Raw genomic sequence first — 13964 nt, 5'->3', positions numbered from 1 at the left:
AACATAAAATGGAGCAACCACTGTGGGAAACAATTTGGCAGCTTCTCAAAAAATGAAGCATATAGTTACTATAAGATCCAGCAATTCTAGGTATGTAGAAGAGAGAAAGAAAAGCATATGTCTGTACAGAATCTTGTACACAAACGTTCATAGCAGCGTTATTCATAATAGCCAAAAAGTAAGAACATCCTTCATGTGCGCCAGCTGGTGAATGGATAACTAAAATGGAACATTATCTGGCAATAAACAGGACTGAAATGCTGGCATGCGTTGCACCAGTGGGTACATCCAGAAAACAGCATAGCTAAGTGAGAGCTAGATCACCCGAAACTGCGCGTGGCATGATTCCCTGTCCAGAACAGGGAAATCCATCAAGATGGACAGTAAATTAGTGGTTGCCTTGAGGTAAGAAGTTTGGGGGAAAAAGGGGGAGTGATTGTTTATACATGAGAAGTTTCTTTGAAGGGTAATGGGAATGTCCTAAAATTGATTATAGTGATGGTTGCATGACTGGATAATATTAAGAAACCATTAAGTCGTACAATTCTACAGCATGTGAATTGCATCTTAATAAAGTTTGGGTTTATGGGAAGAGGGTAGGTTTTAATTCTGAGTCCTCACGTGAACACATTTTCATCCCTTTTTGAAACAGAAGGCTCCTCTTCCACGTTTGCACACCCCTTTCGGAATGCTTTCCTTCCTGGAAGCAGGCCTGTTGCACATGGGCAGGAAGGGCGTCTTGCCCCGTTCCTCAGCTTCTATTCCTGAGTTCTGACACACCGGTCCTGGAGTCTGCACTCCTCCTCTCATTACTGTTCTCCACCACAGGACTTGCCAGCTGACGGGGACCTCTGGACTAGTGTTTGTGGTCCCCACCACAGGGAAATGCACAAGGCTTTCTTGATGGAATCTTGAGATTACCCTTGTAAACGCTGAAAGACAAACATGCTCTATCTCACATAGGCTTTCAGGGGTTTTATTTAAATCTGAAGTGCCCAGGAAGTAAAACGTATCAGCTGGGCTTGAGTTGCAAGTTGGCTGTTCGGAATTTTTCCTCCTGTCCCCAAGTCCTCAGAGTTCCAGAGGGTCTCAAACTTGGTTACTGGTTGTTTTAACAACACTGATCTCCTAGGAAAGGGAAAAGAGCAAGTTCAAGGGAGCCCACATGTAGTGATTTAATTTTTCATTCAGAACCCTCCTGCATTAAACTCACACGAAAGAACTCGATCACAAGCATAGAGCTAAGAATGCCATTTCCCTTTGAATGCGAAGTGCAGCAGGGTGTCATCTAGCCCCTTATCTTAGCTGTCCTTTAATCTTTCTTCAGAGATCAATCCGTCTGTTTCTGTACTGCTGGGTTTTGCCCATCACCTTTACAGCTTCTAGAGGTTGAGACGCCAGCCCACCCCCCAACCCACAGTAAACACACTGGTAGGGTCTGTGGAGAGACCTCCCTTTGTTCCCTTGCATGGTCTCCAGGAATGAGGTCTTTTTATTCCCCCAGTGGTCTTTCTGGGAAAAGTAGTATCTGTGGAGCTTGAGTCCCACTGAATTGTTATGAATTTGTCACAATCACCATGGGTGGGGTTACAGATGGTTTTAATTCCTCTCCTATGCTTATTCTATTCTTATTCTAGTGACTATGTTTGAGCTTCTTCTATCTGCCAAACAAATGCCAGGTGCTAGGGACAGAACACTAAGGAACACAGACACAGCCTCTGTCTGAGTTTCTAATCTACTGGGAGAGGACAGATGAGAAAGGCGACAGGAACCAGAAGGTAAGGTGTGCCTTGACTGGGATGCTATGGTATGTTATGCTATGAAAGTGAGAGTCACTCAGTCGAGTCCGACTCTTTGCGACCCCATGGCCTATACAGTCCATGGAATTCTCCAGGCCACAGTACTGGAGTGGGTTGCCTTTCCCTTCTCCAGAGGATCTTCAGAATCCAGGGATCAAACCCAGGTCTCCCACATTGCAGGGGATTCTTTACCAGGTGAGTCACCAGGGAAGCCCAAGAATACTGGAGTGGGTAGCTTACCCTTCTCCAGTGGATCTTCCCAACCCAGGCATCGAACTGGGGTCTCCTGCATTGCAGGCAATTTCTTTACCAACTAAGCTATCAGGGAAGCCCATGTTTTGCTACGGCAGAACAGAAAACGAATCCCTCCCAGACTAGAGGGTCACAGAAGGCTTCCAGAGGCAGTGACATTCAAGATGAGACACAAAGGATAAATTATTGGTTTTATTTTCTATTTTTTCTTACAATGTATTACTTCTGCAATTTTGTTTGTTTGCGCCTTGTGGGATCCTCCTTGAGCTGGGCCACTGCAGTGTAAGTGCAGAATCCTAACCACTGAACCGCCAAGAAATTCCCTCATGAAATTTTATTTTTAAATGCACAAGTTTACTGATGTCAGAGTTAGACCTGGATTCACTCCTAAGATGTTCAAGGAAGCTGGCTCTCAGGGACACAGATGATTTAGTGTATTAACCTCACAGGGTGGAAGAAAGCCTACAGCTTTGTGGGAGAGGGCTGTATTCTGCCTCTGTTTGGTAAATGTGGAAACAGACCCTGTTTCCACAGGGTAAGGAAGGGGAGTTGGGTCTCAAGGCCCCAATTATTCCTCCGAGATAATGTAAACACATTACATCATTAATCTACTCACTTATGCTTGGAACCTTACAGTATATAGTCTTCTTAAAAGATAAATCAGTCCAGGAACTTCCCTGGTGGTCCAGTGGTTAAGAATTCACCTGCCCGTGCTCGCTTTGGCAGCACATAGCCTAAAATTGGAACGGTACAGAGGAGAATAGCATGGCCCCTGTGCAAGGGTGACACGCAAATTCCTGATGTGTTCCATACTTTGAATAGATCACGAACGGGAATTTGCTGTATGGTTCAGGAAACTCAAACAGGGGCTCTGTATCAACCTAGAGGGGTGGGATGGGGCGGGAGATGGGAGGGAGGTTTAAAAAGGAGGGGATATATGTATACCAATGACTGATTCATGTTGAGGTTTGACAGAAGACAACAAAATTCTGTAAAGCAATTATCCTTCAATAAAAAGAAAAAAAAAAAAAGAATTCACCTGCCAATGCAGGGGACACTGGTTAGATCCCTGGTCCAGGAAGACCCCACATGCCGAGGGGCAACTAAGCCAGACACAGCTACTGAATACTGCCCCTAGAGCCCGTCCTCTGCAACAAGAGGGGCCACCACACTGCAACTAGAGAAAGCCCGTGTACATCAACAAAGAGCCAGCACAGCCAAAAAAGAAAAGATTAACTAGTGCATTTTAAAGTACTACTGTCTAATATTCTCAAAAGAAAATCGCTCACGTAAAACAATTAACCACTCTAAAAGGCCCACCTCAGTTGATCTTTCTTGCTAGCTGAATAATTCTTTATAATAAGAATTAAAAGCTGATATTTGCAGAACATGTTTAAACCTAAACAGAAAATTGACAGCTTTACTCGTGTAATACAAACCTCCAGTAAAAAAAATCCACCCCAAGTTTACAACTTCATATGGCTTTACACGACTTGCCTTCCTTCTTGTAATGTCTTCATTCCAGTTAGTAGCAATCAACCTTGTTAGTAAGAACTGAGAGGTTGGGTACAGAATTCTGAGACCTCGATGTCTCAAAGATATGAAATAGATGCTTAGATGGACTCAACTGGCAACAAAATCCCTGCTCTGCCATGGACTGTGGAAACTTGGGATCAGGTATTTTCCTTGAAAAATCTGTTTCTTCATCTGTTAAGTTGGGGATAGAGTTAATAAGTGTAAAGTGCTTAGCAGCATGGCTGGCACATAGAAAGGTGCAGGGAATAGTGAATGTCATTCTGCCAGATAACAAGGTAGAAGCCACAGGTCTGAGGGCCGATTAGAGAGAAAGGGACAGGCAAAGAGGCCCCGTGATCTTAAGTTGGGGTGACAGGAATGATGGGGAGACCACTAGCAGATACAGGGGTCAACACGAGCAGATCTGGGGCAAGAGGAAACAATGCTTCATCTCAGGCACAGTGAATATTTAATGTTGTGACGTCATCAAGAGAAGACTGGGATCATTGATAAAAGCACGGTTTTGACATCATCAAGAGACTGGGAGTGTTGGTTAAAGCAGGGTTAGCGCTGCCATTATTATTTATTGCAGGGGGCTATATGCAGGAATGCAGAAGACCCAGGTTCGATCCCTGGGTTTGGCAGATCCTCTCGAGCCGGGAATGGCAATCCACTCTTGCGTGGAGAATCCCAAGGACAAAGGAGCCTTGTGGGCTATAGTCCACAGGGTCACAAAGAGTTGGACATGACTTAGCGACTGAACAAACGTTGAAAAGAACTAAAGAAATTATCTTGTGAAAGTAAAATAGTGAAATAAGGATACATTTGTTTAGCTAAAAAAAATACTGGGGGAAATGTGACATCGCACGAAGCCCCCCACACACAAGACACACTGTCCTTTGCGTTGGTGGGTCACACAGAGAGCAGACCCAGTGTTCCCAGTCCTCCCCGAGCCGGGGGTTTCTCAGGTGAGACCACAGATGGGAGCCTCAGCAGCTCTTTAGGTCTAGATTGGAGGCCCCAAACTTAGGGCCCCAGGAATCCGGCACCTGATGCTACATATCTTTTTTCACAGGACTCGATACACCAGAGCACTGAACCATGACTCGCATACAATCCATGGTACGTTCACGACCAGGCTCTTCTAAGAGAAATGAGACCCCCATTGCTGGCTAATTACGCCCAATGTACCCACCGTCACACAGTTCCTCTTCAAACTCTCTCTACTGCAACAATATACCCTGGACAACTTGACCAGCACCAAGGAATATATATGTTCTATTTGCTCAGCTGAAGAGGATCCCATGATAATAAATTTTACTTAGTAAGCAAAAACTTGTTTTATGTTTGTTAATAGCTTAAAAATTATTTTATTGAAGGACAATTGCTTTACAGAATTTTGTTGTTTTCTGTCAAACCTCAACATGAATCAGCCTGCTAATGTTCTTTTTAAAAAGCATGTGTTTAAAAAAATTTTAAAAAGTATGTTAAGTTTTAGATGGGATAAAATAAATACAACTTTAGTCCATCATGCTGTTTTGAGCCAAACTCTTCATTCTGAAGCAGCAGCGGTTTCCTCTACTCAGGGTTGTATCGATGGGTGTAGAGAGCTAAGACTTCTGCTTTGATGTCACTTCTCCAGGGCTGGCCAGGCGATAGTTTCTCTTCTGTCTCTGTACACGACTCGGCAGTAGGCATGCATGGGCTTCTCAGGAGAAGGTTGCAGACCTGGCTGGCTTCCACACACCAGTCATTTGGCAGAAAACGTGGCCAGCAGGCAAAACACTTTTAAGTGAATTTCATGGGTGTGGAGACATCTATGCAATGCCTTTCTCCTTCCCTTTTAGAGCAGGCATGTGAGCTGCCCAAAACCCATTTTACACAGAAGCGGGCACTACTTCTGGTATTGAAATGTCTCACTTTATACCGGCTGTCCTTTGCTGTTACACCTCACCTGCCCTCTCCCCGCCAGAACATAGGATCTCGTCTACGTGACCAGCAGCAGTATTAACAGTCACAATATTTAGGTCATTTTCCAGATTGGCTGCAAAAGCTAACATTATCTTTTCAAGTGGAAACAGTGTTTTTATAAAAGATCCATTTGTATAGCAGGATTTTTTTCCTCCAATGATGACTATTTCACATAAAATGCATCCCCTCCGGAGAAAACTTGAATGCTTCGTCTCTAAAAATGGTCTCTTGAGAATATTACTGAGTACTGCTGATTAATGAACGGAAGTGAAGGTGAAAAGGCAAACGCAATGAGGTGCGGTTCGGCTAAGCAGTCAAACTAAACAAATTTAGGGACCATCAGAGTTTTAAAAAAATAGGGGGAGAAAGAAGGATGGAGAGAACCTGTCTGGCATGCTGCAGGACAACAGGATAGGGACAAGGAATTTGGGGGAGATGCTGCTCATGTGTTTATGTAGAAAGGAGGCACAGGAAGGGGAGCAGTTAGTCAACCGGCCCTTTCATGTGACGCGACACTCTGGAACCCGACTGGCTTGTTCAATGGAAGCTGGATTTCTAGTGTGGGCAGACCCCATCTAAGCCCAGAGATGTGTTTTTCTCTTCCCTCTGTCCAGCAAACAGACTCCAACCCCTCCCACAGGCTGGTTATGGGTGGGCCTACTTGCACACCTGCTGGTGCTGGGCTGAACATCCATGACCTTAAAACGGGATTTGGGAGTTTCAAGATGAAAAAACCCAAAGACCTCTCATCGGTTCTCATCAGTCAAGTGACCAGAAAGTATATAAGCAAGAGGGCAACTGAAGTAATGACTGTTCTGTCCTCTGTAGACAACGAAACAGAAAAGCAGAGCTAGATACTGAAGTGGGGCTTCAGATACACTTAAAAGAGGTATGTATCTGTATTAGTAATGAGACAGGGACACAGAACTGCTGGGTATGCTCTGGAGGGTCACTTTAATCCAAGCGTCACCCCTCCACAGTGCAGACATGAAGACAATTCCTTAGTTTGCAGAGGTAAGGACGGGGGCAGCCTTGGGAGGCAGCTTGAGTTGCCGTGTCAGGAAGGCCCTGCAGCAACAGCACCTGTGGGGTCTGAGTATGACGTGACAGACTGTGGTCGGTGGCGCTGAGTGTCGTGTGAACGAGATTCCCTCTGAGGACCCTACGAAGAGAGTCTCAAAACCAGCATTTTTCTGCACTTGATCACATGTCATTTTTCATAGTGTAAAACATGATTAAGCAAAGAGCTGGAAAATCACAAGGAGTAGCATGCAAATGACTGTGACTTCCCACATGCTTTCCGAGGGATCAGTGAAACAATCCGATAGGCCTTTTCCATCTGTAACAACCGTGCATGTGTTTAGTCTGGTGGAAATCTTCTGGGTACAAGGCTTCAAGGAACAGAATTTCTGAGGTTGAGTGTAGATGGAATACTAACGTGATGCACCAAAAGACTAAGGCTGATTCTCAGGGATAAAAACCACCCCCGGCCGCTTCACCTCTTATTTTTCTCTTACATTTCCAAATTATCTGAAACACCTATCCAGAAACAAGCCAAAATCCCTCCTATTTCAACTTCCTGTGCAACACAGGAGAATCTAAACAGCTTGTTACAACTGCACTGCAGACAGAAAGCAATCAGATTCAAAGCAGCTGAGTTGGCAGAGCTCGGCAGAGGCGGGGTTAGGAATACTGCAAGTTCATGTCTGTTCCTCTCCATTTCTCTTGGTCCAAGATGCTCTGATTTTATCAGCATGAAGATATTAAAAAACACCTATGTGTGAGACAAGCCATAGAGCCTCCTCCTCAGGCCAAGTCCTATGTGTCTAACACAGTCCCAAGTGGGCAAGAAGTGTATCCAGGCACAATCACCAGAGTCAAAGGTGGTCTTCTTGAATGTGGGGAAAATCTCACTTTAATTGCAAACGCCTTCATTTATAAGCACATCCAATAATGAACAAAATGAAGAGCTGTGACTTTTGAACATGTGAATATATAAAAATCTCTGGAAATTCAGGTAGTCAAGACAAGGGTATTTCACAAGGAAAGCAACCCCCCCTCCCGCCCCCGCCTCCCATTTTTCAGAAGACTTTTAAAAGATCACAAAGCATACTCAGAAGTTCACAGTAGCAGGTTATGCCTTGTAGAGAGAGAAGAAAACCTTCTTTCCTATTGTTAGGTAAATATAATCAGTAATTCTACCTGACAAAGGTTGGTGGTGGGTGTCCTCCCCGAGTCAGGCGAGGGCAGAACACTGAAAGGGGTTTCTGAGCAGGGATGGGAAAAGGGGAGGAAAGACAGACTTGACACCACAAAGGACCAAATTCATCAGTTCCCCCTGACACGCCAGACACGTGACCCCAGACACGCAGGGACAAGAACAGCCACCAGGGCAGCCACCGACTGTCCGCCTTGCCATGGATTATCAGAGGGATTATCACGGTCAAAATCCTTGACCAGCAAACTCAAAAACTATCACCGAATTTAAATCATAAAGTAAATTATCTAAGGAAATTCTTGTTTTATTTATGTATTTATATGGACTCCTTACACAAATAACATTCCTGTTCTCCTAAGGGTTTCTTCTATAAATTGGAATGGCCGAGAAAAAGCATTGGCTAATCTTGACTTTATTATACACGTTCAAAAGAGAAAGACAGAGTGAAGAGAAAAGCGTCGGAAAGTCTTTGACTCTGGGGCTCTGCATGTACAACAGACGCCTCAGACTAAAGATTCATCCAGGTTGTCGGGTAGTTCTGACGCCGAGGGAAGACTAGGGGAGCCCACCCCACCCCACCCCACCCCACAGAGAGAATTTCTACAGCTACTCTATCACGGTGCTCCAGCTAAATCATAGGTTTCAAACTAGAGTTTCAACTTAACATCTAAAATTTTAAACTGTAGCATTTCTGTGACAAATAAGCTCAGAGAGCTCATCTCAGAAGAAAAATTAAAGAACTATTGCTCTGATGAATGAAAAGTCCAGCTGTTGCTCTTGCTCCGCCCGACTTCCAGGCTCAGGCAGACACGTACGGGGGAGGCGGCTCCTTGGTGGCGCCATTCGCAGTGGCGTCCTCGTACGGGGGTAACAGCACCTGGGAAGAAGAGAAGACAAGGTCAGAGGTTAAAGCTGCACACCTGCTCCCTGGGCTTTATTTTCACAAGTTTCCCCATAGAGTGTACGAGGATCAATTGTTCAACAAGTGGCTGGATTTTGGGGGGAGGACAGATTTTTGAATCCATGAAGCAAAGGAAAGAGACCTCTGGCCTTGAGTTTTCCAATCCTTGTCCACTTGGACCTGGATGTCACAGTGCCCGAGGGGGCCAGAGGGCTGTGTTTCTAGGACAAGGAAGCAGGCGGGAGTGGCTCTGAAGAGGAACAAAGGCTCTGGGGTGACGTGTATGTGTGTTCACACAGGTAGGGCAGGCGCCTGACTGACCACCGGGCCACGTGTGGTGAGACCTGGGCAGTGAAGCGGGAAACACAAGAGCTTTGGTATCAACCTGGACTCTAAGCCAGGACTCAGCCGCATCCTATCAGTATCACCACGGGTAAGCGAGCCAACCTCCATTTCTTTGTCTGCACCACAGGGATGCCTGAAAATTAGAGGTCTAAAACACACCTCACCTGCTGTGATACACAGCTGATGAGGCTGCTGTGACCTGTAAATGACTGGAGAGGAAGCACAAAAATCCTAAGCTCATGAACAACCTTTCTGTTCCCATTTCAAGGACAAAAACAACTGCACGTAATTGCTTATGAACTGTCAACATAAGAAGATGCTGGCTGACTTCAACTTTGCAGAGTATTTACAAAAAAGAGAACATCAACTCCGTGTGACTGGCCACTATTCAGTCAACTAACATTGACTGTACACCTACTATGGGACGGCTCCTGCCCTTAGGAATTCAGAGATGAGGAGCGCTGACACCCTACTCAGCTCAAGGTCTTTGAGGAAAGAGAAAGAATATTCACAAATGAAGTGGAAACAAAACCACATTTTGTGATTAATACTTATTAATACTTTACTATTATAAAGTGAAAGTTGCTCAGTAGTGTCTGACTCTTTGTGACCTATAGTCCATGGAATTCTCCAGGCCAGAATACTGGAGTGGGTAGCTTTCCCCTTCTCCAGAGGATCTTCCCAACCCAGGGATCGAACCCAGGTCTTCCACATTGCAGGTGGATTCTTTACCAGCTGAGCCACCGAGGGAAGCTATTCTGTTCTATTATGGACATGACTTAGAGTGGTAAATGCCTATCAGTTCCATGAATTGCCATGCCATGTATTTATCCCCTTGGGCTCCTGCTGCTGCTGCTAAGTCGCTTCAGTCGTGTCTGGCTCTATGCAACCCCATAGACAGCAGCACACCAGGCTCCCCGTCCCTGGGATTCTCCAGGCAAGAACACTGGGTTGCCATTTCCTTCTCCAGTGCATGAAAGTGAAAACTGAAAGTGAAGTCGCCCAGGCATGTCCGACTTTTAGCGACCCTATGAATTGCAGCGTACCAGGCTCCTCCGTCCATGGGATTTTCCAGGCAAGAGTACCGGAGTAGGGTGCCATTGCCTTCTCCGTTGGGCTCCTAGATCGCAAGTTTCTCCTTAATTTTTGTCTACACTACTCCCGCCTCCCCCCACCACACACACACACACACGCAACACACTTCACTATCTGGTTTTCTCCTTTTCCAGTGCTCCAAGTGCCGGGCTGTCTTCCCTAACCCAGGGCCGTCGGCCAGTAGGCGCACAGACGGTCTGCGGAACTCCGGAGCGCGCTGTCCTGTAGGCCGGCCCCTGCAGACTCTGGATGGTTGGTGGCGGGCGGGGAGGAGCTGGGACACTGGTAGGGGATATCTGCACGGTTAGGGTCCCCCGTGGTTTGAACAGAGAAAAGTTTAACAAAGAATTACGGTATGAACAGGAGAGCGAAGGTGCGGAGAACTCAGTGAGGAGCAAAAAAGGAGAACACTAACAGTTTTGAGTGCTGACTGAGAGAACTCACGGGAGGAACAGACATGGAAAGGGGTCTCCCCCAAAGGCGAGCGAATCACTGTCAGAGACGGTGTGGCTGAACTCACTGCCTGGCAGAGAAGCTTCCTGGGCAGAACCGGGCCAAGCGAGCGAAGCGCCTGACCGGGCGCTGTTCACGGGGGCGGGGAGGTGCCGCTGGCCCCGGAAACTGCCTGAGGCAAGGCGCGTGCTGGACGGCTGTCAGGGAGACGGGGTGGCTGTGCCGCTGCCCCGGGGGCCGCGGACGGTGAGATCTGAGCGCTGCGGGGCACGCACGAACTGGGAGGGAAAACGCCGTCCTCCTCTGGCGCCCTCTACCCGGGAGGCTGGAGAGCAAGGTGGCGGCCGAGGACGAGACGTCACGCGTGAGCCGTGGGAGCTGCACTGTGGGAAGCAGTCACACGGCCGGACACGGGTCACACGGCCGGAAGCGCGTCACACGGCCCAACGCGGGTCACACAGCCGGAAGTGGATCACACGGCCCGAAGCGGGTAACTGGCTCAGCACCCACAAGAATGTCAAACAGGTCTGAGAACCGTTCCCGGAAGTGGTGGCGAAGCCGCACCTGTGTGAGCCCTTCCTCCGGGGCCAGGGCTCGGCTGCCGCTGGCGGCGCTGGAAGGGAAGCGCACCCAGGGCACACTCAGTACAGGTGTCCGTCTGAGGCCAGGAAGCGTCCCCGTGTGCCCCCAACAAAAGGACCCCACGTGCCCAGTATCCAACAAGCCAACGCTGACTGAGGACACAGAGAGTGCTGGGTCATGCCCACCCACACACACACATGAATACATCTCGCTGTGGAGGAACATTCATTCTAGAGAACTCGAGGAACTGATCTTTGAAGTGGCCCCTGGTGAGATTCTGCTTGCCCTTAACAGCATCATGAAAGGATTTACAGGTGCAAAATGAGGACCTGTTTAACTTATGGAAGTGGATTTACACCTTTTCCATGTTAGGTGAAAAATGGAAATTTCACACCTCCTCCCCTATATGACCCACTTAAGATTACTATGAAGCCAAATGCCTGTGACTTTGTTACTGTACTAAGATCTGTGACGCAAGGCCTGGGGAGGGCAGCGATGGGCGCATCACGCTGATGAGCGAGACTGACACGTGGGTGTGGACAAGATGCCCAAGAACAAACAGGACAGCTTGAGGCGGGCTGGAGGGCAGGGAGACAGGGGCACTGGCGCAGGGAGGGGGCTGAGAGCAGAGCACTTCCTGGGAACCCAGGGGCTGTGATGTGATGCTCAGGGTGGTGTAGAAGGGGCAGGAGAGACAGGCCAAGGTCAGAGCATGGAGGGAGGGGACCCGTGTCCCCCTCGAGGAGCATTTCCAGTCTCTGGCAGCAGCATGGCCACTAGGAAGCCTGCCAGTCTCAGCTGGAGTGAAGCGGATTCTCTAAAGTGACAGCCCAGATCTCTCAGGCTGTGCGTCTGACCTAAGGACTCAGCCTCCAGCACGTGTGTGTGAGCATGTCACACGTGTGTAAGATACAACCAGCAGAAACAGCTGTGATCAGCAACAGAAACATTCGATTTTGCAAAGACTCGGCGTCGGCTTTATGCTGCACCACCTCACTGAGCAATCAGCTGCTTCCTATCTGTCACTTTCCTTGGAGTTACCATAAAACACGGTGAGGCTACTCAAAAAGAAATGAAATCAGCCATCACAGCCAATTTATTTTTGTTCCCCGCCACCAGCCAAATGCAACACTCAAAGTTTCCAAAATGTTCACGGATGATTAAACATAAAACTGTCTTGAAGAAGAGAAAGTGCTGCAAATTTGTCTTCTGCTTGCCAAAAACTTATTTTCACATTAGGTCTGGCTGTATGTCATTGTTTCTTGCTATTTACCTTCAAACTCATTTTCAAGTTTCATTTCGTATCATTAACATCCTCATGGGCTTTCTCTCTCAAATATTCTGTTGCCTTGGACCCTATATCCAAAGTCAAGATGCCTGGTGAAGATATTGACACCCCCACACTTGTCTTCCCCTCCCCATGACCACATACTAAATGCAGAACAGAAAATACTCTTCACAGAGCACTTCATACTCCTGAATTACTTTCAATGAACAGTTCTCCAAATGGAGTTGGTTTTAAATTCTGAAGGGATAGTGTCATCTTTGTTTAAGCTGCTGCTGCTGCTGCTAAGTCACTTCAGTCGTGTCCGACTCTGTGTGACCCCATAGACGGAAGCCCACCAGGCTCCCCTGTTCCTGACATGATGTTAATTTTAATGATGATTTCAAGGAAGTGCTGGTGAAATGAGGATTGCCATACTGCTTTTCTTACAGTGTGTTAAAACTTACTGAAAACACTGGCTATTGTCCTTTTTAAGTAAAATCAATGAAGCAACTTGGGAATCTGAGAAAATAACTGTAGGCTCGATTAAGATAGAAAATGCCAATTAAGATGCCCTACAACACAAAACTTAATGGAAAAGTAATTATTTTGACATTGTTAGAAGCTGGCATTTAGTTAAGCCCTGTTTTTTATTTTTAAAAATTTGATCATTCACACTGAATGACCAAAAAATAATCTCTGAAGACTAAATATATACATCATGCCCTACCTTGCTGTCTAATAAACAGAAGCTACTCAGTGAGTCCAGAAATTGGCAAAGGTGTATGTCAAGGCTGTGTACTGTCACCCTGCTTGTTTAACTTATATGCAGAGTACATCATGTGAAATGCCCAGGGGGAAGAAGCACAAGCTGGAATCAAGACTGCCAAGAAAAATAACAATAAGCTCAGATATGCAGATGAAACCACCCTTAAGACAGAAAGTGAAGAGGAACTAACTGCCTTTTAAAGAAGGTGAAAAGTCGGTTTAAAACTCAACAATCAAAAAGCTAACATCATGGCATCTGGTCCCATTCACTTCATGGCTAATAGATGGGGAAACAATGGAAACAGTGACAGGCATTATTTTCTTGGACTCCAAAATCAATGTGGAAAGTGACAGCAGCCATGAAATTAAAAGACGCTTCCTTCCTAGAAGGAAAGCTAAGACAAACCTAGACAGCATATTAAAAAGCAGAGACATCACTTTGCTGACAAAAGTCAGTGTAATCAAAGCTATGGTCTTTCCAATAGTCGTGTATGGATGTGAGAGTTGAACCATAAAGAAGGCTGAGCACCAAAGAATTGATGCCTTCTAACTGTGGTGCTGGAGAAGACTCAAGAGTCCCTTCGATTGCAAGGAGATCAAACCAGTCCATCCTAAAGGAAATCAACCCTGAATATTCACTGGAAGGACTGGTGCTGAAGCTGAAGCTCCAATACTTTGGCTGCCTGATGCGAAGAGCTGACACATTTGGAAAAGACCCTGATCCTGGGAAAGATGGAAGGAGGAGGAGGAGAAGGGGATGACAGAGGATGAGATGGGTGGATGGCATCACCGACTCAATTG

The 13964-nt window shown here is 46.6% G+C and overlaps 1 protein-coding gene and 1 non-coding gene across 2 annotated transcripts in view; one reads left to right on the top strand and one right to left on the bottom strand.

Moving 5' to 3' along the window:
* The first annotated feature begins 2761 nt into the window (after nt 1–2761).
* LOC129560566 (U6 spliceosomal RNA) lies at nt 2762–2868 on the top strand. The gene has a single exon (XR_008686799.1). It is a non-coding gene; the product is annotated as a U6 spliceosomal RNA (small nuclear RNA).
* A 5170-nt stretch (nt 2869–8038) lies between these two features.
* LAPTM4B (lysosomal protein transmembrane 4 beta) overlaps nt 8039–13964 on the bottom strand; it is a 61834-nt gene continuing 55908 nt past the window's right edge. The window contains exon 7 of the mRNA XM_055431809.2: nt 8039–8632. Coding sequence (XP_055287784.1) covers nt 8555–8632 — 78 coding nt within the window. The 3' untranslated portion in view covers nt 8039–8554. The remainder of the gene's footprint in view (nt 8633–13964) is intronic.

Source organism: Moschus berezovskii, chromosome 16, assembly GCF_049115385.1.
Source record: "Moschus berezovskii isolate FMDL1 chromosome 16, NW_MosBer_1.0, whole genome shotgun sequence".
NCBI classification, from domain to species: Eukaryota; Metazoa; Chordata; class Mammalia; order Artiodactyla; family Moschidae; genus Moschus; species Moschus berezovskii.
This window is presented reverse-complemented; position numbering and strand designations above follow the sequence as displayed.